Here is a 27,199-nt window from a genome sequence, read left to right as displayed (position 1 = left end):
CCATTCTGTAGGCTTTAATGCTATAGACTTAATAGTTTTATCAAAAATCAGCAGTAACACCATAGATATTCAATACAATTCTAAGACTATATCCATCAGATTAAGTAAGATTTAAAAGAATATTTGTTTTACCTAAAACATGAGATATCTTTCCATGAAAGTTCTAGAGGCACCAATGACACTTTACACTTCCAAGCAATTAAACGCTCATGAGGATTACTCCTGAATTGTTTAGGATTGGCTGCTGGAATTTACAGCCAATGCTGAGCTAAAATTAGAATAATCCTCAGGAGGATGCATTTGGAAAACAGGGGAAACAAGCATTTGTTAGCAGGGAAGCACCAAACGCAGTCTGTGCTGCAAGTAAAGCATATCATGTTAACAGATGCAATTGTTTAAGACTAAAAATGACCATTGTGTCCTTTTAACACCACACAGTAAGACTTACTAGGCCAAAGTCGTAACTATGATATTATCATGAGTAAAACACATTGTTTTATTGAAATATTGTCAAGCTGTATAAAATAATTACCAAATTATGTATTTTGATAGTTACCAGTCAAATTTTGTCAATTCTTTATAAATGGATTATTTTTAAACCACGTTATTGGCTTCAATTTATGTTAATTTAAAAATGGTCCTTTATTTTAAATTTGTTTAGGTAGGACTACATGAATTGTTAATTCAAATTACTATATCCTACAATCCAACCTTTACAGCAGCAGTTTCCAAGACAAAAATGAACAGGCTTAATTCTTTCATTTAAATAGCATTGTTTACTATATCTAGCTCAGGATTAGTGTTTCTATTCTTAATTGTAGCTTTAATTCATAGGCAAAGACAATGGATATCTTATATTAACTAATAAACTACATTCAGCTTAGTGTATATTCTAATAATTGAAACTGAAGTTATTAAAGATCTTAATCTTTCGAAAGTTGCAATTTCTCAAAACTATATTTATAAAAATAATCTTTTTTTTTTTTATCATCTCCCACAGCAAGATCTCCCTAGAGTTGGAAGTCAAAACGCCATAGGTGCACATCCCAAATGTAAGATTTAAATCTGAAGTAATTTATATACTATCTACTAAACATTATGCAAAGTTGCCAAAAGGAAACTTTACCTTCACCAACTCTTGTTGCGGCCAAATCTGAATAGGCTCCACTTGCTGAGGAGTCTGTGTTTGAATTCCATATGTATTGAGGAAAACTTGCAATCTGAAACGCAAACATCAGAAGTCAGCACTCAGCGCACATATACTGTATTGTGCATTATTTGCCTCTATCTGACGTTAGTTGTGCTTTGGTGTATATAATAACTCTCAGGCAAAATGATGACAATATTGCATTTGTCAGCTAGTGAATAAATTCAAACACTACTAAAAACCAAACTGACGTGTAAAGAGACGGTTAGCCATTAGCCCCCAATTTTTGAAAGCGTGGGCAGGAAAATAACTGCTGCCAGATTTAATGGGACACTTAAAGGGACAGTCTAGTCAAACTTAAACTTTCATGATGCAGATAGGGCATGCAATTTTAAACAACTTTCCAAATTTATTATCAAATTTGCTTTGTTCTCTTGGTATTTTTTTGTTAAAACCTAAACATAGGTATACTCATATGTGATTTTCTAAGCCCTTGAAGGCCACCTCTTATCTCAGTGCATTTTGACAGTTTTTCACAGCTAGGCAGCACTAGTTCATGTGTGCCATATAGATAGCATTGTGCTCACTCCCGTTGAGTTACTTATGAGTCAACACTGGCTAAAATGCACGTCTGTGAAAAGAACTGAAATAAGGGGGCAGTCTGCAGAGGCTTAGATACAAGGTAATCACAGAGGTAAAAAGTATAATAATATAACAGTGCTGGTTATGCAAAACTGGGGAATAGGTAATAAAGGAATTACCTATCTTTTTAAACTATAACAATTCTGGAGTAGAATGTTCCTTTAAAACCTTGCAATTACAAGACTTTTCTGTTGTCTTGATATATAACAACATATAAGGCAAGTCTAAACATTTTAGAACACTATTTCCCTTATTTAAAGAGCCAATAGAGGCTTGAGTCTGCAGCTGACAAGGTCATTATGCTAATATAATGTGCATTGTTTCGCAGTCTTATCTGCTAAAGCCAATTAGGGACAGATATGTAGCAGGGCTCGACTTGAGAAGACAACAAAGTGCATTTCAAGTTCAGACAATTAGAAAATCCACAATCTTCAGATCTAAATTACATGAAAAGGGGTTCAAATAAAGAATCATTTTATATGAAAATCTTAATATATTTACTAATTGCGCAAGAGCAGGGCTTATCTATGATCCCACACAAAGGAGTCAGGGATTTATGACATTCATGAAGTTAAAAAGCAGTGGTTTTAAGACACCTGCTTGTGTTGTTGCAGATACACATTGGCAGGTTCTAAACTGGAGCTCCTTTTATCTGTCTCCAACATTACCATTTTCCCAATCAGTTAGATGAGTCATGTTTAATGTTGCTTTTTGTAGAGTTTTCTTATTTTAGGCCATCCCAACCCATTCAAAACCCAATGAAAAATCCAGATATGTGGTTTTCCAGTACAATCTTTAGTTGGTATTCCGATATGACAACATTGCCAAGCAGATTTCTCCAGTTAAAGGGACATTCCAGCCAAAATTAGAATCCACATGGATGCATTTCAGTTTCGTATAGAATTATTAGCAAATGTAGCAAGAGTGGAGGCGCTGTATCACTTCAAAAGGGACTGAAGCTGACCACTTCCTCTGAGTTTTCTCGCTCGTCTCACCTCCAAAATAAAGGCTCACAATAGTGCAGCAAATTTCAAACAGTATGGTGGCGCAAAATCAGAGCATACTCACAAGATGTTAAAAGTTAGCCTTTATTGAAACCATCAACAGGACGTCTTCAAATGCAGCTTCAAAGTTTTAGTGAAATATAGCTCAACGCGTTTCAGCTATTGCAATAGCATTTCTCAAGAGCAAAATTTAAGAACAATGTAAAACAAGCTAAGCCTATGTCAGGAGCTTTCCTTACTCCTATTTGGCCCATCCTACTTCCTCTTTAAATCCTGCTCACACCTTATCCAGGTGCTTAGTATTTTGAGTTTGTGGAAGACTTTGCTTGCTCTCTACCTGAGCTCATTCTAGGTTGCTGTTACTATCTCTGCTGCCTGGAATCTTTTGCTACCCTCATCGTATTTTATGCAGCTGTACCTTGGATTCTACTGCTGTTTTCCAGTGTATGTTTCAAGGACTATTCTAAAATTCTTATGATGTGATCGGTTGTATTAACTACCTCTTCAGCTGAGCTGCACGATTTTCCAACGGCGTCTACACAGACAGCGTCTGCTTCCTATGCCAAGCAACCATTTTTGTGAGTGTCTCATTTTCAGCGGATGTCATACAGATTAATTTAATCTAAACCCTTGAAGAGTTGTGAGTATACCAAACAACTTACATTTTGCTATTTTATACTAAGACTTTCACCATTACATTCATGGACTTAAGCTCCCCCTCCTTTCCACGTCATCTCACTACGCTACCATCAGATTACAAACAAAGTTACCAGCGTGGTCAGATTAAGCGATCTATATTGTTACTTTGCAAAGCTTAAGTATCCAATTTGTTGCATCAGGAAGTCTCTTGATCTTGTGCATTACATTTTTCTGCTTGCTCCATAGAAACCATTTACTTTGTTGGGAATTATTTCTCACGGAAGTTTCACCTGTATTAACTTCACTTAAAACTATTCAACAGGTAGCCCTCGGTTTACGCCGGGGTTAGGTTCCAGAAGGAATGGTTGTAAATCGAAACCGTTGTAAATTGAAACCCAGTTTATAATGTAAGTCAATGGGAAGTGAGGGAGATAGGTTCCAGGCCCCTCTCAAAATTGTTATAAGTAACACCTAATACATTAATTTTAAAGCTTTAAAATGAAGACTTTAAATGCTAAACAGCATTATAAACCTAATAAAATAATCACACAACACAGAATATATAATTAAACTAAGTTAAATGAACAAAAACATTTGCTAAACAGCATTATAAACCTAATAAAATAATCACACAACACAGACTTCACTTGCATTTTTCTGCAAACAGTTCTTTCTATGCATTCCAATCTGGACTGATTTATAGACAGGAAGATCTTGTTCCTTTGAAATCTGCTGGATAGCTCAGGTCTGGTTAAACTGATTAATTTCAGCTTGCTTGGTTTTGCTGCAACACAAGCGGACAGCTCCACCTACTGGCTATTTTAATAAATGCACTGCTTCTCAATGCTTTTCAATAGCAGTCACATGACTGGAAAAAAAGGTTGTTATTCTGAAACGGTGTAAATTGAACCGTTGTAAAACGAGGGTCACCTGTACTTCCAAGTAATAAGTAGTCTTAAAATAGTTAAAGTGATACATTCAACATATTTAAAGGTACATTACCAATGCCTTTGTTCTGCAGCTGTGATCTTTTCATTATTGCCAAGAATAAATCTAATTGAAATCTAACTAATCCTTACAGCCTAAGACAACCTAAGGTCCCTGGATCATTTGGTATTGACTCAATTTGTTAATTGCTAACATAATACAAGCCCCACTGAGCAGCTGCAGTATTTAAAATGCTGGTGCATTGAGAATACTTAGTTATGCTTCATGTGCACATGCAGAGAAAAAAACTGTGATAACTTTTAGTAGAAGCACTTTTGCAAATATGTTTCCGTAAAAGATGTAATTCATCTATTTCCATTTAAATTTTGACTGCAATGTCCCTTTAAACACCCTAGTGACTAGTCCTTTTATAAAAAAAAACAACCTTTTAGCCTGCTGCAAGTGGAATGTCAGCATTTTGCACGGCGCTTTTTTCAATATTGATGTTTTTGTGCATGCCCAGTTCACTTGTTTGATTGGTTCCATTGATAAATTAGTGTCATGTGATAATAATAAAAGGTAGTCCTTATAGTAATACACATAAAAGGGAATCAACAACTAGTGCCATATTTCTTTTTTTTTCTTTTCAATAAACAATGGTTTCTTGGTTTAATAAAAAAAAAAGGAAAAATAAATCTGATATCAATTCACAGCAGAATATTTAGTTCTGATTATAATGAAACGTTTGGATGTTTGAAAAAGTTCAATTATAGCAGAACACACAATGGTATTACATTATTCATTTAACACTCCATTAATTAATATTAATGGTCAGGTGAAAATAACTGGCATTCAATACCAGTAGGTTGTCTATTGATAATGAACCAATTACAATTCAAGTGTAGCTTTAACTTCTGTGTATCTCTTGCATCCACATAGGTCTGTAAAAACCCCTATGAAAAGCTGCATGTAAAATCTGAGAAATGCTTGTCTGATGGATGGGACTGAGACAGGAATGAGGGAATGGTGCTTTGTAAAGATTGTTTATAACTGTCCTTCAGGATTTATACCCAGCAAGTTAGATACAGGAGCTTAGTAGCCATGAAAATGTTTTATTACTATTCTAAATGATTTTTATGAATAACTTAGGGACACAACAAACTTTAACGAATCAGAGAAAAAAAGAAAAAAAAAACGTACCAGATTATGGTTAATGTATGAGATCACAGATGAAAATGTGCTAGTGGCATTTGCAGGTAATGCGAATAAGTATGAAAATGGGCTCTAATACTCACCTCTGACTTTCTGCAATCAGTGCTACATGGACCATTGTATCATTATCTAGAGGACCCTGAAATGAGAGGGACAGAACATAAAGACATCAGAAAAGTCTGTGACTTGGATAATTACCATGCATTGGTAATAACAATGTTTAGGCCACAATGCGTCTAATTGCTAGGCATGTATGGATAACAATAGTTTTTTTCCAGGGACCTGTGACGACTTAAAATGAATAAAAGGAATATATATATATATATATATATATATATATGAGCAAAAGAGAGAGACCGCACTCATAGGACTTAATATCACCACCTCAATGGTATTTAATAAACAGTAACATTTCAGTGTTTCCCCCTTTGTCAAACATAGCATGATATTAAGTCCTATGAGTGCGGTCTCTCTCTTTTGCTCATATTGTACATATATGTACTGCACCTAGGCATTATCAAGGAACGTGAGTGCTTGGTGACCAGAACTTTGCTATATATATATATATATATATATATACATACACACACATACACAGTATATACACACACATAGAGAAAAGTGCACTCTGAAGAATGAACAACCAGCTCAATAACTTGTTAGCTTGTTCTATTGCGATTTACCACCTAGGGGAAACCTCTTTTTAGCCTAGTAATGTTTTTCACAGAGAGGAACTTTCCTGTAGTATATCAGTCTGATCTTGCATATTACAGTCAGTCCAGCGCCAAAATACACTATATATATATATATATATATATATATATATATATTGTGTATATATATATATATATATATATATATACACATATATACTCACAATAAAATACAGTGCACCAGTGGAGTAAATTTACGTAAATGTTATTATAGTATTTTTGCCTTTCACTTTAATTTAAATCTGCCTCTAAATCCTTTTAATCATCTATTCAAATAAAGTGAAGAAGTTTCAGTATTACTCATTTGACTAGTACCATAGGCCATTTAACAGACACAAGATATTATAGATCAATTGCTATTGTACAAAATAGAAGGTTTTAAATTGATTTGTCAATTGAATTAGTGTAATATTCATTGATTGGTAAATGGGTGACCTAAATGTTAGTGATGTGCATTCGGCAGTTTCGTTAGCTGCCGTATGTGAAAGTAAATTGGAATGTTGTTTAAAACTGTGTGCTCCATCAAAATCATGTCCCTTTAACGCGTCATGGGGGTGCGAGCATTTAGTAGTTCCCTTAAATCCTGCTATACTTGAAATTGGAGCTGTAATATGATTGCTGTATCTTTGCCAATCATTTGAAATGGAGGAAAGAGAGCCCTAATTTGAATGAGGGGATTGCTATCATCAGGGATGTCAGAATTTAAAAAAAAACATTTTTTTTAATTAAAGCGTTTAAGGAGACACCAACATCTCAAGTGAAAGCATCAAAAGACTAGGAATTTTTCTAGATCTATTTTCTTTTCTTTTTTTCAAATGCGGCATGAGATTGAATTTTCCATGTATAATAAATGTAATTATTTTCCCAGTTATTTTGCACTGAGAAACTCAACAATAACAATCTAAATTGAGTTTATTAACCGGAACAGAGGCAAACTTGTAGTCTCTCTCAATTGTCCTCTATACCACTACCTGCTAATCAATTTCAGTGTAGACAGAGAAATGAAACTGAAGAATTCATAGCTATAAATCTTACAAAGACCACAGGGGCCTAACTGCCACTGCTCTTTTGAATGATGCATAACCGAGACTTAGGGAACAAATAGATTTCTTGGTTACTGTCACAGCACATTTTCTGCAGTAGACATGGAGTAGACAAGATAATTTATACGTTTTATTAAAGAATAATGTGCTTGGTAAGATCGCTCATTGCACATAATGAGAAAAATGAATAAGGTAAACATGTTACATTTAAAGTGGGCATGTGTTTGAGATGCACAAAACCATACTGTATCAAATTAAGAAATACAAAGAATCTTCTTACTGAGAGTGATTAGTCTGACATTTATTTAAATGCACTATCATATCTTTTAGAATACTGCAATTCTCTATCACTATTTAATAGAATATTAAATGTGACTATGCAGTGAAGAATTACAGGGCAAGGTTTTGAATATCACAATGATAACCTATGTTACACGTACACGCTAATAGTGCATATTAATTCTCTGTGACCATACAGCAGATATAAAAAGTCTACACACCCTTATGACAGTGCAGTTTTTTGAAATGTAAAGATGTCAACAACAATGTAAATGTCAGACCTTTGCCATTTGTAATGTGATCTTCCAAGAAACAATTGAGAGAAAACTAATAACCCGTTACTTTATGCCTGTAGGCAATCAATAAACGCGATTTTGATAATAACCAGATTAAAGTCAGCTGTTGCTGTAGGATTTGCTTGAATGTTTGGGGTTGCATCTTACTGGGACACTCATGGCCTGCAAAAAGTTGCCAAAGAAACCGCAAGAGCTAACTGTACCAATCAGGAGAGGGATGAAAAAAAGAATATAGAAGGCACTGGATGCACCATGAAGCGCTGTCAAAACCATCATCAATTAGTGGAGAAAATGTGGCACACTGCAAAGATCACGACAACCCTACAAAATTGATGTGAGAACGAGAACAAAACTTATCTTAGGGAAGGTACCAAGAGGACAACAGCAACACTGAAGGAGTAAAAGTAATTTTGGGCAGGTGCCGGTCAATATCCACGGTATATTATTACTACTACATTTATTTATAAACGTGGAAAGAGCAAATCCTGCATTTTATATAAGAATTACCAGCAGAGTCACTGCTGATAAAAAGATAGAAATGATTATGCTTTTGTTATAGACATCCGGTGTTTCTACGGCACTATACAAAAGGATGCTATATGTATATTAAACATAATACACATTATGCTAAAGGACTTCTGATTTAAAAGAATATGTTTAAAGTAAACTAAATGTAAATATTTTGCATGAAAAAGCAGTGATCTGAAGTCTAGTAATCTTATGTTTTATCTTGCAGAATTAAGAAGCTTGGAGTGTTTGAAGAACCATTGCAGCAGCCATTTTAATTTTAATAAAATGTTAAAAAGGTGCCTTGGCTTCTCCATCACCATTGTCTGATATTAATTACATAACTGTATCATTTTAAATGGTTATTGTAAATGTAACTGCTACTGATTCTGGACACTAACATAACATAGACAGTGTACTGTAAAATCTCCTCTGATTAATGTGTTCTTAATTATGCATTTTACCTGCTGGAGAGTATCATATTGTTAAATCATCCACCTTTATTTTGTTATTTGATTTTCCTGTTGAAACTATTTTTTTTTTTTTAATATAATTTTTTATTGAGGATTTTCAAACATTACAACAGATGGTAATAGTCACAAGTGTTGCTATTCTAGACACAGAAACATATAAAATACATGAACAAATTATATTGAAAATAGCGATTGAAATAGTAAGTGACATGAGCTTCTGAATCCTCCATTTTGTAATAATAATAGCTTATTGGGGTGACTACTGAGCTAACCACTTGTGGGTCGCATGAACACGTAAATAAAACATATATGGTAGTCTCTAGGAAGGCCCCTCCTGGACCGTATAATGAGATGAAAATGCAATATATATATAAAAAAGGGGGGGGATAGTTAGCGGGCAAAAAGCCGCTCTTAAAGGGATATTCCAGTCAAAATTGGAAACCACATGGGTGCATTTCGGTATTTAACTGAAGCAATTTTGTAATATACATGCATTAGCAAAAATGCTTCTAATAAAAACTATAGCTGTTTCAAAAGTGTATTTAAGTGTGAACCGTGCCCCAGCATTTGAAACACAACACTTGCTCAGAGAGCCTAAGGTGCTTGTTCCATCTTGTAATGACTCAATTAGTTAATTGCTGACATGATACAAGCCCCACTGATTATCTGAGCAGCTGCATTATTTAAAATGTGGGTGCAGTGACAATATATATGCTTCACATGCACGTGCAGAGAAAAATTTGAACACTGAAACAGTGATAACTTTTACTAGAAGCATTTTTGCCAGTACAAGCATATTGCAAATATTTTTCTATTCAAGGATGTAATAAATCTATGTGCATTTAAATTTTGACTGGAATGTCCCTTTAAATATAGGGTAGAAAAAGGGGGGGCGGAGCCATCTATATCAAAGCAGTTAAGTAGTCGAGAAGATGGGGAAGGGGACCGGTGGTGTGTATAGAGGCAAAATTAAATATAACGTCAGGCATTAATATACAAGTGGTGAGTGGATTTACAGTACAACACTTAGGTCCTTCCTTAATATAATAGCAACAAGCTCAAGATACATACATTGATTAGGTTGCAATAATATGCAAAAACAATAACAACTAATCTAATTAACAAATCTGCGTCTCCTTGTAGGCAGATACTGTAGGCATAGTAGAATGGGGCATTAAATCAGTACCTGGGTTGTCACGGGCATAGTATATAATAGATAGGTATGCATATATAAATATCTATATTTGACCCATAATTACTAGTGATATATATATCTGGGTTAAATGGGTAGATAAATGTAAGTAAGATATACCCCTGGTGAACCAGCACTAGGGACGATATTGCTAAGTGAGATAGCCACACGTACCTCTTATAATTAAGACATACCTAGAAACTAATGTAGCCCACACCTACATGCATAATGATTGAAGTAATGAAAGTCCTAAAGATGTGTCTGCATGATGTAATGAGAGTCCTAACAATGTGCCTGTATAATGAGTAATAAACTTAAGTATATATAAGCAAGGTGTCCAAGTTAGTTGCGTGAAAGACCCTTAATAGTATGATTGCTCACAAACAGAGTTATAAGACATAATAAACTAAAGAGAAACACTAGTAGGATATGTCCAAGCAATCCATATAGACCAGAAGTAGTTGTCTATGCAGTACACCTATAATAATAGTAAATAACCAAGGTTAGTATATGAAAATAATTTAAATACATGAAAAATATCTATAACACATAATCACTCTATTGAGTTAACAAATTTTCTTCAGGACGTCTAGGGGATAGGGGGAGATAACGTTAAGGCAGTCACAGGAGTGAGATAAAAAATTCAGTGTAGTATAAATGTGCTACCTGCTTCAACCCTTGATAGAAAGGGTTTGGATTACAGTTGCCTATTAGACAAACACAAGAAATGCTCATAATGCATAGACAATATAACTAAGAGTGTACTTTTGTGTGACTAGGAGAGGAATCCATAACTAAAAAACATACCCAATTTGCAAAATAAACACAAGGGGTCTGAGCAGTAATGGCTTCATATCAAAGAGTCATAGCTCTAAGAAATTAACTCCTCCACCAGTATAATTGCAGAAGCTACCTCTATAAGAGCTAGTGATGTGAGCTAAGTGCCTAACAAAATAAATTCTAGTTAATAAGTTGATATACTTGCCATAATATAATACACAGTCATAACTATGGTAATAAAAAAATAAAACAAAACAAAGAGTGCTCCGTGAGACAAAATAGGTAAATAAAAATTCTGGCTAGGAGTGGACCTCTAACTTAAACAGTACAAAGGAAAATCTGTGCAACAAAATGAGACTTAGTAAAGCTAACCTGCAAGTGAGGGGAGGCCACCTGGAACCCAAACTCTATTACGCTTAAGGAAAAGGCTGTCACAAAAAGGTATATGGTGATGAAGGTTATATTCTGTTGAACATTTTAGCCTAATTAACAATTTTAGGTGCAAATGAGAAACTTAAAACATAACATGTTAACTGAACTGGACCCTCAGGTAGCCTCCATAACAAAGAGCGCTTTAGTATAAGACAGGGGGCTATATCTTAAGTTCAGCTGATAGGCATCATATGGATATTTCCCCCAAAAGAAGTACTATAAAAGTAATGAAAAAGCAACATCATTCTGAGGAACACTAGGTCCCATACCAGTCTCTCAGGCTAAATAAAAATGGAATGGGGTAGTTGACGGTAGACCTGTTGAAACTATTATTATTATTCTTTATTTATAAAGCGCCAACAGATTCGGCAGCGCTGCCCATGGGTACAAGGATTAATAGTACAACGGAGAAACAATACAATAAGAGACAAAATTTTACAGACAAATACAAGGGGAATTGAGGACCCTATTCCCTTAGCGCCTTGAGACCCTCACTGATGATTAGTTTGCGCTCTATAAGTACCCAATAGATAGATTCCCATGGGAACTTACAATCTAGATGGGTGGGAGGATGGGAAACAGGAGGTGGGTACTGCAAAGGTGAGAATGATTTTAGTGAGGAGATAGATGAGGGCAACTGTTGGGTAGGTGAAGTTAATTTGTTAATGAGTCGGGTGATAAGCTTCCCTGAACAAAAAGGTCTTTAGGGAACGTTTAAAGGAGGAGAGGTTAGGGGAAAGTCTGACAGCTCGAGGAAGTGCGTTCCAGAGGGTTGGTGCTGCACGAGAGAAGTCCTGTAGTCTAGCATGAGAGGAGGTGATGGTAGAGGATGCAAGAAGCAGGTCATTGTTGGATCATAGGGGGTGAGCTGGAATATATTTATTGATGAGTGAGGACAGGTAGGGTGGGGCAGCATTGGTGAATTTAATTCTGCTGTGAATGGGGAGCCAGTGAAGGGATTCACAGAGAGGTGAAGCAGAAACACAGCATCGAGAGAAGTGGATTAGCCTTGCAGATGCATTTAGGATGGATTGAAGGGGAGAGAAGCGGGAGAGAGGGAGGCCAGATAGTAAGTTATTACTGTAGTCAAATCAGGAAATAACCAGGGAGTGGATTAGCTGTATAGTAGTTTCAGCACTCAGAAACGGACACATTTTTGGAGATTTTGCGTGGGTGTGAAAAGAGCAATTGTATGTGGGGAATGAAGGACAGATTGGAGTCAAGTGTGACTCTGGAGCAGCGGACTTGGGGTGATGGGGAGATAGTGGTGCTGCCAACAGTGATGGAAAAATTAGAAAATTGAGTAGAGTTACAGGGATTAGAAGTTTATTTTTAGGTGGTGAGAGACCATCCAGGAGGAAATGAAAGATAAGCAGTCGCTAATGTGAGAATTGACAGAAGGAGAGAGTGCAGGGGTGGAAAGGTAGATTTGGGTATCATCAGCATAGAGGTGATAGTTGAAGCCATAGCTGTTGATGAGTTTACCCATTGAAGAAGTAAATAGAGAAGAGTAGGGGACCCAGGACAGAGCCTTGAAGTACTCCAACAGACAGAGGCAATGGAGAGGAGGAGTCACCAGCAAAAGAGACGGAGAAGGATCTGTTAGAGAGATAAGAGTGAATCCACGAGAGGGCAGTGTCACAGAGCCCAAGAGAGCTGAGAGTTCGTAAGAGAAGGGGATGGTCAAATTGTCAAAGGCAGCAGAGAGGTCAAGTAAGATGAGCATAGAGTAGTAGCCTTTGTTTTTACTAGAAAGGAGATTGTTAGTAACCATGGTGAGGGCAGACTCAGTTGAGTGTTGGGGACGGAAGCCAGATTGCAGGAGGTTGAGCAATGAGTTGGAGGACAGGAAGTGAGTTAGGCGCTCAAAAGCTAGTTTTTCAAGGATTTTTTAAGCTAGCGGGAGCAATGATATGGAGGCGGTAGTTTGCAGGAGAGTTAGGGTCAAGGGAGGGTTTTTTGAGGATGGGGGTGACCTTTGCATGTTTGAAGGAGGCAGGGAATGAGCCGGTAGAAAGGGATAGGTTGAATATATGAATAAGAGCCAGAGTGAGGGTGGGAGACAGAGAAGGTATTAGATGTGAAGGAATAGGGTCAAGTGGGCAGGTAGTGAGGAAGACAATAGGGAAGCCACTTCACTCTCAGTGGTTGTGAGGGGGGTGCATAGTGGCTGAGGGGGTGAAATTGGGAGATTGCAGGCTTCTGTTGGGATGTTTCTTCGGATGGTGTTTTATTTAAAAAGTAGTCAGCCAGGGCATGAGCACTGAATGCAGATGAGGGGGGTGGTGTGGGTGGGTAGAGGAGAGATTTGAAAATGGAGAAGAGTCTTTTAGGGTTTAAGGAGTGAGTGGATATAAGAGAAGTAGGTTTGCTTAGCTAGGTGAAAGGCAGAGGTGTAAGAGTGAAGAATTAATTTATAGTGCATGAAATCAGGTTTAGAGCGGGATTTCCTCCAGGCGCGTTCAGCAGTGCGGGAGCATTTTTGCAGGTGGCGTGTTTGCTGGGAGTGCCAGGGCTGGAGCTGACGACGTGGGGCTTTGCAAAGTTGGAGCGGAGCAAGAGTGTCAAGTGCAGAAGAGAGGGTATTTTTAAATTGGGTTATAGCAAGGTCAGGGCATGATATCGTCGAAGTGTGGGGGAGGCGTATTTGAATAAGGTTGGAGAGTTAGGGAGGGTCTACAGTGTGCAGATTTCTACAGGTGTGAGGGCAAGAAGTAGGTGTAGCCTGTATATTAAGATTAAAGGTTAGCAGATGGTGGTCTGAGATGGGAAATGGGCGACAGGCAACATCAAGGAGAGAGCAGAGATAGGAGAATACCAGATCAATAGATCTACGGTAGGTAGGGAATAGGGTGGATTGTGAGAGGCCAAAGGAGTTAGTGAGTGAGAGAAGTTTGGATGCAGTAGGGGCAGATGGGTTGTCAACTACTACCTATACTGAAAATGTCAACACTATAGTATTAGCTATAGAAAAGCTATGCAAACTGGAATCAGAAATGTACCTCACAGTGTAGTGGGAGTGAGACAGCCTAGCTGGTTTGAAAGGATGTTCCTGCTTTAGCTTGGAATACAATGATTATCAGCTACTTGCTTTAGTAAATCCTATACCCTCCTCCAACGTCAATAAGTTCAATATGTGACATGACACAAAATAAAGATTTTAATAGGAAATTGTAGTACATTCTGATCCTGGCTATTTGTTTACCCCTTTGTTTAAACCCTTTGGGAATGTAAAAATCATTAATTAGGAGCTGCAAGTATTGTAGCTTTCAAACAGGAAACCTTCTGGTCAGCAAACCAGGAGCGGCAGTCGCACAAACTTCCAATCACCATTTGTGTGACTTTACCTTTGTGGTGGGGTTAAACACACTGTTATCTAGGGACAGTAATGCAAACAAAAAAAATATGACATGACCTAAAGAATTGTGTGTCATTTAAGCTATATCACTGCTAAATTAAAACCTAATCATTACTTTTGTTATATATTATTTAATAACTTAAATAATATTCTTTTTTAAAAAAAATATTGTTAGTTTATACTTTTCTATCACAGTCTTGTTTTGACTGCATTGACTTCTATTAAATCATCACAAATCACAAAAAACAATTTACTCTTTTCATAAAATCTTCAGCATTTTTATTTATTATTTTGCAAAACTGAAAATAACCTTTTAAAATGATATTTCAATAAGTAGAATACTGTGAATCTTTATGAGAGACTTAAGAGCACAGATAACAATTCCATTAAGCCGAATTCCAGAACAAGTCCTTGCAAAGTACTTTGAAGACAGGAAAATTATATGAAAATATATTTCCTTCACTTGTGGGAACTGTTTATTTACAGACAGGTTTCATGGACTGCTGCACTTGATTAAGTGCTTTATCACAGGAAAGGCAATCTTTTTCCAGTCGAATAATTATTTGGGAAGAGTTTGAGAAGATGAGATGGTTAGCAGAACAGCTAGCTTCATATCTATTCTCTCTCTTAAAAAGAGGAAATTCGTTTAGAGTTGTAGAATGTCCAGGGTTTTAATGGGAAAGAAGGAGATTTAATCCTATCTGTGGTAATTTGCATTTCTTATTTCATTTTAAATCACCTGAGGGTTTGTGCCTAGTCGGAAACCTCAGAAAACAGATATTTCATCCCATGTTAAAACAAGTCAACCATTCAGTGGTTCAATACTTTATGTACCATAACTCAAATACATAACTAAAAAAATATATTAATATGCACAAAAAGTTGGGAGAGACATAGTAAATGCTACTAAGGAAATGACCAAGAAAAGTAAATTAGATCAGATAAGATCAAACACCCAGAAGGGTCAAAATATTAGCTATTCACAAAGGAGCAATATTGTAGAATAGTAGATATTATTAGAATAAGGGGGGAAATATTATAAGGGCCACAAATGATGTCCAACTTCAGATTCTTTCACCATGCATTAACAGTTATGGCAAGAACAACCTCCCAAAATGTATTTTTTATGTTTTTCAACTATATCAAGTAAACTAACTTTTTCATTAAGAAATGCGGTGAATTAAAAAAAAAACTCTTCTTCTGCAATGGCATGAGCCAATATGGTCTCTCTACTACTCTAATGGTTGAATCACATTTTTGTGATTAAAGGGACACTGAACCCAAACTTTATCTTTCATGATTCAGATAGAGCATGCAATTTTAAGCAACTTTCCAATTTATTACTATTATCAATTTTTCTTCATTCTCTTGCTATCTTTATTTGAAAAGCAAGAATGTGAGTTTAGAAGCCGGCCCATTTTTGGCTCACAACCTGGGTTGTTCTTGCCGATTGGTGGTTAAATGCTGTCCAGAGTGCTGGACAAAAAATTGTCTGGCTCCTTAGCTTAGATGCCTTCGTTTTCAACTAAAGATAGCAAGAGAACGAAGAAAAATTGATAATAGGAGTAAATAAGAAAGTTGCTTAAAATTGCATAATCTATCTGAATCAAGAAAGAAAAAAAAATGAGTTTTGTATCCCTTTAAGATAACTTGCTTTAGGATCATCTTTTTTTCTGGGAAGATGATCTACTTGTTCTTGAGATGTGTTTCTGCCAGGCTGAAGACATTCCTTGGCTCCACCATGATCACCTTATAACCAATTTCTGAATAAGGTAAGATATTGTTAAAAGCCATGGTCTTCCTGCAGCCGGCTACACATAATACAACAAAAAGTTGACTGCTGATGATTTCAGAACAAAGGTTTAGTTTACAAGACATTCCAGGTCTTACATAGCATCCCCACACTACTGACAATACATTCTGTGATCCATATCTTCCATTGTCATTCAAAGAAAGTTTTTTTTTAATTTTTGAGACTGCTGGCTTTATTCCACTGGCTCTATTCACCCTTTGTCCATTTTGGAATAGAAGGGAGAGATGTACTGCACATGTGACTATATGCCCCTGGAATAGATCCTCATATCTATCAGACTGCATTTTCTTGTGTATAAAACACTCATCTAGTTCCACATAGTTCATTAATTTCAAAATCTTGAAATTCTAATGTGTGTCTGGAATTTTAATTCAAATAACGTCCTTTTCTGACTTGGTTCAGAATCTACCACGTGAGCACAATATACATTTATTTTTAAGCTCCCAAGATTAACACAGAATTCTCTTGAGTTTAAATGACAATATGAAGTGGGGGAAGCAGAATAATATTAAACAGGAGACATATAATTCTATGATATCTAGAATGGTTTCTAAATATTTATGTGATAAGACTACCTGCCGTAGATTTAAAGCTAGGAGCAAATAACAACTAACAAAGTAATTGTAAAGAGTTATACAATTGGGTACAAGGAGCTTTTACTCTACGTTAAGAAATAATGATTCTGCTTGTAGTGAATTTTAATTAGATTGTATTTGCAACAGTTAAATTCTCATTCACACTAAATAACTTTATTCAAAATGTATTGGAAAATTATAAAAGAAAACATACACATACACAAATAGCTTGAGCTCAATTGGTTAAAAAGACTTAAACCAGCCGTGATACTGAAACTCCCATTCTGATAAGGCAGTTATAAGTAGTATAAGCCAGCAGTGACTATATAAAAACTATAAAAGCCCTTTCAATCCAAGGGCTAAAGTTGAATTGTTTTAGTCATTATCATTTTAAACTAACTGCTAGCCTTTAATAGCTTTATATATACCAGGGAGATCAGTCTTTGTGCATGGTAAGAAAAATTAAAACAACAGAGAGACGGAGCTACTCCAAAGGACGCCTGACGCGCGTTTCACAAAAACGCTTCTTCAGAGGGGGTCAAAAGAGTTTTTGTGAAACGCGCGTCAGGGGTCCTTTGGAGTAGCTCCGTCTCTCTTTTAATTTTGCTTACCATGCATAAAGACTGATTTCCCTGGTATATATAAAGATATTACAGCCTAGCAGTTAGCTTAAAATGATAATGACTAAAACAATTCAACTTTAGCCCTCGGATTGAAAGGGCTTTAATAGTTTTGATATAGTCACTGCTGGCTTATACTACTTATAACTGCCTTATCAGAATGGGAGTTTCAGTATCACGGTTGGTTTAAGTGTTTTTAACAATTGAGCTCAAGCTATTTGTGTGTGTGTGTGTTTTTTTTAAAATCATTTTCCAAAGATATTTTGAATAAAGTTATTTAGTGTGAATGAGAATTTAACTGTTGCAAATGCAATCTAATTAAACTTCACTACAAGCAGAATCATTATTTCTTAACGTAGAGTAAAAGCTCCTTGTACCCAATTGTATAACTCTTTACAATTACTTTGTTAGTTGTTACAGACTTCTCTTTGGGGACAGTGCAGGTGCAAAAAAGTAGAAAACGACAATGTATTTCTCACCTAATGAAAACCGAAGATAAACAGATCTTTGCAGAGTTGTGGCAGGAAAAAAGTGGATCTTGCAGGATTCAAAATCATGATCTCACATTATTTTATTCAATGATCAGTGCAGGACCTCAGTTATATCTGTCCCTAATTGGCCTTAGCAAAGCAATTTAGATAAATATATAAAGGTGCTTTTCAAGGGGTATGTCCCTGGAGAGCAATACAATGCAAACTATGCTAGCTAAATTAAAGTTTTAAGTTATTTTAAAATATTCTGTATGCAGATCTTTGGCAATACTATATTTAATAGCTGAAATATATTATGCATAAGACTTTAAAGTCCATGTAAGTGTTCTGTATCCAAGAAAAACTTCTGTAAATTCTGTAATGTAACCGTTTATACCATTTTTAAGATACAAAGGTCTGAAAAAGAATTTCCCCAAACTCCTGTGGATTGATATAAGTGTGAACCATATGAGCATAATCCAACATAATGAAATGATCAGATACTTGTGTCTCTTTTGCCTTCAAATTAAACAAGTTTTTTTGTAAAATAACAAGGGCACCAAAATACATCTTAATAGACATATGGATCTGAATTTAACATTCTCAAGGGTTTTTATTAAATGTGTGAAATCATTTTGTTGCCAGATGTTGTTATGACAAGTAGTGAAAAAAGATTATGCTGAAAAAAATATTTATTTGGAAGCCTTGGTTGAACTTCGAACCTTTACTGCATAATTTAGCACCTGCGGATGCACAGACATACAACGTGATCTTGATATTGTGATCTTGAGTCAACACATGAGCGTGCTACATTTAGTTAAACATTGCTATTGGGCGCTCTGTGATTAGTCAGCAAGCCCATAACAAGGTCTATGGTAAAAAAAAACAAATAAATGTAAGGTAAGTACATTTTTATGTGCATAAATCTTTAATTTCCCTTTTTATGGCTATCCTTATGTTACATAATTCTGCACATAGTGCAACATTTACTGTCCCTTTAATATACTAGAAGGCTCCTTCCCACAAGAAAGGGCCAAGGGTGAAAATTGAGACTTGAATCTTGCACTAAGAATCATTATTAAGGAATTTAAAAATATGCTGTAAAGCAGTAGATTCCAAAGAATTTCCATACGTCAATGATGCAGAAAAGATATCCCAAATAGCACACTGAGGACAGACACATTTTACAAGCTTCCAATGTGTATCCCAAGCTTGCTTAACAAGTGCTCTTATTTCACCAGGGCCTGTAGATCTATGCAGCTTACATCTGTAGGCCTGGACGTAGAGGAACCATCTAAAGAATTTTCAGAGAAAACTCAGTATTGTTATATAAGTCCTGGAGAGAAATGTGGAACTTCGCCAACCTTAAAAACTATTCTTCCCAGAAAAAAGTTTGGATTAAAATATCAAAAACAAATGTGGCGCAACTACGTTGCTTGTTCCAAAATGTCTCTCTTAATTAATAGTTATTCCCAGAGTATAATGTTGATATATAAAAGTTTTTTATTTAGTATTACATAGATATTTTAAAATTAGCATGAAATGACTGTATTCACACCAGTGACAGTATACTATAAAATTGTTTTCCCTTAATGTGTTTCCAATTACTTTTTTACCAGCTGCAGTGTATAAAATGTATGAGATTTTCTTTTTAAGGCTTATTTGTGTATATGAATTAGCTGATTTTGTGCTTTGAAGCCACAACCTAATAAAATGGGTTGAGCTTGTAGATATAATCAGATCTCATTACTTTATCACATTGTGTACATATACCTGCTTCTTTATCATATATCTGTCCATAAACCAATCACCAATACTTTGAGAAAAACAATGGAAAGTTAAAATTTTATTACCTTATCTATTCTATAACCCATTGGGAGTGTAATTTCTTCTACTGGCTGTGTTAACACAGCTTGGCCTTGAGGCTAAAAACTTTCAGGATGGGTGAGGATAGCACAGGCTAAATAAACTATTTCAAATGCCAATATAAGGGTAATGGAAATACGTTTAAACAATTTAATACACTCCAGCAGGTAAAGTGGATCATTGGGAACAAATTAAAGGGGAGACATGTTTTGAGTAAATTGTCCTTTTAAGAGCTAATAGCTAGCAAAAATATAAAAAAAACAAGATATACTATATTCTCCAAGCATAGCAAACTTAAAATCATATATTCCCAATAGTGTGCTATTGACAAGGCTCGTTGTGTATATATGAAGCCTTAGATCATATGGATATGTAATATTGCATTTCTCAGTTATTCAGTGTAGAGAATAGTGACAGTCTTTGGGAAAGGATTTCTTTGTAATTCAATGGCATGTAAATGTTGTTATGTTGCAGTAAGTAGTTCAATACTTGTTAGGTGGAGTTATCTTGTTGCTAGTTTCCTTTTGATCCCTGTGATATGATGGTACTCACGTGGTGATCCACTATTTGTTTTCCTTCCTTCCTGCTTCAGCTGTATTTTCTTCTTAGTGAACTCTAAACCTAGGTAGGCTCATATGCTAATTTCTAAGAACCTTGAAGGCTGGCTCCAAATCTGCATACCAAATCCTGCGAGGCCATGCTGAGGCAATCAGGATAACAAATAACTTCTCTATCCTTATCTTGGAAATCACTCTGGGAAGAAGAACCAGAGGAGAAAACAGATAAGCAGGCTGAAATGACAAAGGAACTACTAGAGCATCAACTACCTCTGCCTGAGGATTCCTGGACCTTGCAAAGTACCTGGGAAGTTTGTTGTTCAAACGATAGACCATCAGATATATTACAGGCAGTCCTCGGGTTACAGACATCCGACTTAAGTACAACTCGTACTTACATACAGAGAAAATAGAGCTTTATCGACAATCCTTCTTTCCAGGATAATCCAAAATACTGAAAATCCAATTGTCACAAGGACAGAAAGTGATGTGAAATTTTCTGAACAGGGGCACAGATAGCAAAACAAACTTTATCCTATGCTATCCAAAACAAAAAAAAAATGTTTGGCTAGAGTTTCACATAAAAAAGTGCCTGTTCCAACTTACATACAAATTCAACTTAAGAACAAACCTAAAGTCCCTATCTTGTACGTAACCCGGGGACTGCCTGTACTGGGAAACCCCTAAGATACACAAGCTGATTGAACACATCCTGATGAAGAGGCCACTCCCCTGGATATTAAGACTGAAGCTCAATGGGATAAGTTTGGCTGAAGTACAGCGTCTCAGTGACATGTGCAAGACACATCTGATACAAGTTTTAAACAGGAAGTCGACACCTTGGTCCTCTCATAAGCCGGTAAGGAGCTTATGAGCCAGATACCTGTGAATCATTCTCTTGAAAAAGTCTGATCGGTTTCAGATGAAACGCGCATAGAGGACTACCACGCTGTGCCTCTGTACTATCCCATTGGGCTCCACACAGACTGGTTGCGGCTTAACCTTCAGACTTGGTATTTAATCGACTGAGGTGGTGGACACGCTGAGAACCGGTGAACTTTGGAAACCGCTAACATGGGGTGGCATATATAAATGCAGTTACACTGATGTGCCTTTTATCATTTTAAATCCTGTAAGTTGACATTTAGCTGTGTGTGTGCGCTTACCCATTAAATGTTTTACACTTGAGTCGGGCTGCTCCTGTCTTTTTTTTTCTGTTTCAGCTCTCCTTCGTTTGGGTGCCTCTTTGAAAATACACACCCGGTACTACGGCAGCAGCAGACGACCTCATTGGATACCACATTTACATGGGACCAGTTTACTACAGGCCTAAGATCTTGGTTATCCTTTCTACTTTACTACTACGGTGAAACCGGCTATCTTTACTCACTATCCTCATAAGGTGACATACCTTTTAAACGGCTGGGCGCCTGATACCGGTACTGTTTTTATATTAAGACTGAAGACTTAGAAAGTCTGCCTCCCAATTCTTCCCTCCTGGGATGAAAGAATCACAGAAACTAGACAAGAATGGGCTTCTGCCCAAGATAGAATATGAAGCACCTCCATCATAGCCAGGGAACTGTGAGTTCCCCCCTGATGGTAGACATAAGCTACTGCTGTAACATTGTCTGTCTGGAAACTGAGATAAGACTCCCTTTTCAACAGAGGCCAAGCTTGAAGGGCCCTGAAACTTACCTACCAAGGATCCCAAACCCCCCTGTGCTGTAAGAGACCCCCAAAAAGCTCCCAAACCTGAAAGACTTGCTCCTGTAGTGACCAGGTAGGATGAGCAAAAGAATAATAAACTGATGATGCAACCACCAAGTTAGAGACTGATTTGTACTTGGATCTAAAAATATATTTTGAGAGAGCTGAGTATAATCCCTGCTCCATTGACACAGCATACAAAGCTGAAGAGGTCTCATGTAAAATTGAATTGCATCTGAAACTGCAATCATGAGACCTAGTACTTACATATAGAGAGCCACTGGAGGGAATGAAAGAGACTGACGTTTCAGACAAGCTGACAGCAATCTCAGCTGTCTCTATCTGTTAGAGAAAGACTCACGGACACTGAGTCTATTTGGAAACCCAGGAAAGTAACTTTTGTCTGAGGAACCAAAGAACTAATTGGAAAATTGATCCTCCAACCATGTTTTTGAACAAACAATAATAGTTGATTGGTTTGAAATTCTGCTAAAGGAAAAGACGGAGCTTGAACCAATAAATTGTCCATGTAAGAAAACACTGCAATGCCCTGAGCTTTGATTACAGACAAAAGGGCACACAGAACCTTGATAAATATTCTTGAAAATGAAAGTGCTTGTCCAGAAAAGCAAACCTCAGAAACGGGTAATGTTCTCTGTGAATTGGAATATGAAGGTAAGCATCCTTTAAATCTATTGTAGACATAAACTGACCTTGCTGAACAAAATAAAACACAAAGAAAATTCCAGAATCCAAAATTTAAAAAGAACCTTTATTTCCACATGGGGTCCTCAGAAGAAAACATACAACGTTTCAAGCCTATTGAAGGCTCTTAGTCATGTATATAAGAGCCTTCAATAGGCTTGAAACGTTGTATTTTTCTTCTGAGGACCCCATGTGGAAATAAAGGTTCTTTTTAAATTTTGGAGGCTGGAATATTCTTTGTGTTTTGGATTGTACTTTGGGACTTGGCAGGTCCTTTTATTCCGTGCCCCACAAGGACTGGTGTGCTGTTTTCCAAACTTCTCAAGTGATTACTTGCTGAACAAAAGGCAGAATAGTTATGATAGTTTACATTCTGAAAGATGGAATCCTTACAAACTTGTTCAGAGTCTTTAGATCCAGAACTGGTCTGAAAGTGCCTTCCTTCTTTGGAACAATGAAGAAATTTGAATAAAATCACACCCCTGTTCCTGCAAATTAACTATAACAATCACTTCCATATCTTCCAGACAGTTTGAAGAAAAGCCCCTAAAGAGAATGACTAAGACTTCTTTTAAAAGACAAAGAATATGTTCAACTTTAAATTAAAAAAAAAGGAAATATCAGGTTCCAATTCAGATTAGGAATCCTCATACCAGAGGAAACTTCACCATCTGAAGATACAAAAGTATCCCTGGGATCAGGACACATAGCACTTGTAGAAGGCAAAATCTGAAATGACCTTTTACGCTTATTTGAAGGCGGAAGAACAGCCAACGCCACAGAGACTGCAGCCTTGATGAAAGACTTAATGGCAGGAGGCACCACTTCAGCATTAACCTATAATGAACAAAGAGTAAGTGCATTAGTACCCAAAGAAACAGCATTAGATAGGTCTGTGTGAATTAACAAATATAAACATGAGCAACATAAATGAGCTGAAGAGGGCACTTCAGTTTTTTTTTACAATAAGCACACCTAATAATGGTAGAAAGGTGTTAAGGAGACTCAGTTTCTTGGATAATAAAAGGGACATAATCCTGCTGCTCCATTATCTCATATGGCAAAGCAATGCAATAAACACTATAAGAAAAACACTTCATAAAAGCTCTTGCGGAAAGTAAGTCATGTACCCCCACCTAAGCCAAGCTGAAAAGAACAGGTTTAAAAAAAATAACTTCCTAACGCGTGCCAAACAACTGGCTGTTTTAGTGGGAATGTGTGCGTGCCAAAAAACCCAACGCACGCTTAATCGAGCAAACGTGCGCTAACCCTACATGTGTATATCAACGAGTGGGAAAACTAAAGGGATGGGCGCTAACCCGACAAGCAAACCTGGTGCGTGAAAATAATTGCAGCTCCTAAGAGACGTGCTCTAACCCCATGAGCATAAATCCAACATGCGCAAACCCGATGAACAAAATACTACGCGCGCCAAAACACCTCCACGTGCAAAAGCAAGGGAAATAGTGAAAGATCTGTCCCCGGGCCATATATATAGATAAACTTTTCAATCAAAAAGTGCCCATAATATAGCTAAATGAGTGTCTATATGTTACTATTGTTTTAAAAATAAAATATACTTACCAATAGACACTCGTCCATTAGCAATCAAGTAGCAGACAGCCAAATCACTACTGAAACCTATCAGCAGAGGTTATGGAATAGGAGTATATCTGTAGATCCATAAAGGGAGGCAGAAGACACGTCCCTGCGACCGATTACAGAGGGTTTATGAAACAGTTCCCATGAGGTGAAAGCAAAGCAACATAAACCATACCTCAAATACATCCCTCTGACAAGCACTGTACTCTGAGGGGAACCGGGTCTCAACATAGACTGAAACCCCTTTTCTCTGAAGAATCACATGCACCTCTTCATTCTTCAACCTCCTCCAGCATTATTATATATTTATAGAGCTCTTCAGGTTTGGGAATATTTGCCTCCTCCTAGTGGTAGTGAAGAGTAATTCCCATGAGTAATGGATTGTGGACTCTCACCATCTGTATGAAAGAAACTGTTTTATGGGGTTAGGCAGAAAAAATAGAATAAGGTTCTTCTATGTATTTTCCTGGTAGACTATAAATAAAACATAATACAGTAATAATACTATAATAGATAAAGCTAGGTTATATGTGTATCAATATTTAACTGCCTGACCAGAAAATGGATTACTGTTTGTAAAAGGAAAACATAGTACCTGATTGGAATATCTCATGCTGATGTTACGTTGATCTCGAAGAGGAACATATCGGTGTGCTGGATCCAAATCCTTTGGACTTATTAGTTCATCAACTTAAAGAAAAATAAAGAAAACAAACAATCACATTTGTTTTATGTCACAAGGGTACAGGGAGTCTTGATAATGGCTTGGAAAGCAAGTCAAAATATCATCCTTTTTTTAAAGGGACATTAAGCACAAAATAAATGCTAGACAGAATGATAAATTCGGAGTACAGATTAGACTGAGAATGTATTTTTTGTTAATTACATAAGTTTCTTAAATATTGGAATGTTTCCTTCTCATCTGAGGTCAATTACAGGCAGCTATACATGAGTCACTAGATGTATGCAACCAATAGGTTTGTAGAATATTGCAATGTTAAGTATTGAGTCTGCAAGAATTGGAAAACTCACAATTTTCAGATGGCGATACATCATGTCTAGGCTTGTAAACGTTTTGGATCTGCTATAGATCCTTAATCATTTCCAGTCATAACAAACAAAATTAAGGCTGGGTGATTAACTCAGCTCAGCCATAAACTTTATTTTAATTAGATTCCATGAAGGTCTAACGCTCTCTCTGCAAGTCTGGTGGAGTGACCATAAATGCTTTTGGTGCACTATATTCTGTGACAAATTGTGGTGTTGGGTATGTATGATCCCTTGTAGCATCCAATCATACCTTAGCCTCACCTAGTCACAAGCAATATTACTTGTGCATGATGCAGGGCCTGCCCTGCCTCTCACTGCCTTGCTGTGTCTGTGAGCCAGTCACAGAGAAGCAACTCCTCTTTATGTGAAAAGGCCTTTTTGGTGCCTGTGGGTGTCTGTTTTTGTGTGACTGTGAATATCTGGGGTGCTTGTTCTTTGCATGTGGGTGCTGACTGCCTATGTCTGTGTGTTTTCTCTCTCAGATAATGCAGTTTATGTGTGATGACACATGCTCAGGTGACTACACAGGCTAATGAGCAATAAGCGCATATTCATTAATTAAATGTGAACTGTCAATGACAATCAATTTGCAAAACACAGTCACAGGAGGATGCTACAAACCTTTAATCTTTTCGTATATAAAAATAGTACCTTATACTTGTCAGTTCTGAGGTATGGTTAAATAACAAAAAGGGGAGAGGAGTAGGCAGCTCTGCGTTAAAATGCCCAGGCCCTTTTTTTAGTCCCAGTCCATCCCTGTCCTCCTCTGCCTCTCTCAGCCGGGCAGTTCTAAATGATCACTAGCCTATAAGGAAATGTGGTACAACAAGAGAGAGCAGGGAGAGACCAAATACACCACCACTAGACCATCAGAGAATGTTAGACATCTCTCACATGAGAATAGAGTTTTCTTTTATTTATTTTTTTATTAAAAGTTGACGAGACTCACAAACTGTCACAACAATTATTTTTTTCCACATTAGGTAAGAGTTATGCTTGTGCTAAATATAAATACACCACCGGTCAAAAGGTTTAGAATCCCATAATGTTTCCATTTTTTATTGAAATGTATGCAGTTTAATGTCTCAATGTACTTTTAAATAAAAATAGAAAATATCACCTTAACATCTCTATGTAAAAAGGAAGATATTTTACCTCAAAATGTCAATCTCACAACTGCAAATGTTATGTTGAACAGTTATCATTCAGCTACTGTCAGCTGCATGTAAAAAATAAATACATAAAAAAAGCCAAACCAACTTCGTCAGTGCTGACGTCACACTTTGTTTTACTGTAGTCTCGTGAGATTTCACTTTAATCTTGCAAGATTTGATAATAAACTTCATTAAACTGAATAGGGAAACAGGTTTGTGCCTGCACATGCCAGATGCACGCTTCCTTGCAAGTCCTAGGACTAATATCCTGATTGACTGCCTAAAATCTCTTTACAATGCAATGTTTCTACTAAGGAAATTTTGAGGTAAAATATCTTCCTTTTTATGTTCAGTTGATACTTTCTAGTCAGCTTTTTACAGCTATGCTGCATCACTTTCTAGTGCTTCAATATTTGGATATCATATGCATTTA

The 27,199-nt window shown here is 36.6% G+C and overlaps 1 protein-coding gene across 3 annotated transcripts in view; it reads right to left on the bottom strand.

Moving 5' to 3' along the window:
• The window catches only part of PHKB (phosphorylase kinase regulatory subunit beta), a 1,109,273-nt gene that overhangs the window by 251,366 nt on the left and 830,708 nt on the right, over positions 1–27,199 (bottom strand). For all 3 annotated transcript variants that reach the window (XM_053701982.1, XM_053701974.1, XM_053701966.1), the window contains 3 exons: positions 25,158–25,252; positions 5,655–5,710; positions 1,127–1,220 (listed from right to left, as the gene is read on the bottom strand). In XM_053701982.1, coding sequence (XP_053557957.1) covers positions 1,127–1,220; positions 5,655–5,710; positions 25,158–25,252 — 245 coding nt within the window. The remainder of the gene's footprint in view (positions 1–1,126; positions 1,221–5,654; positions 5,711–25,157; positions 25,253–27,199) is intronic.

Source organism: Bombina bombina, chromosome 1 (assembly GCF_027579735.1).
Source record: "Bombina bombina isolate aBomBom1 chromosome 1, aBomBom1.pri, whole genome shotgun sequence".
NCBI lineage: Eukaryota > Metazoa > Chordata > Amphibia > Anura > Bombinatoridae > Bombina > Bombina bombina.
The sequence above is the reverse complement of the archived record's forward strand: the minus strand, read 5'-3'. Positions and strand labels throughout refer to the sequence as shown.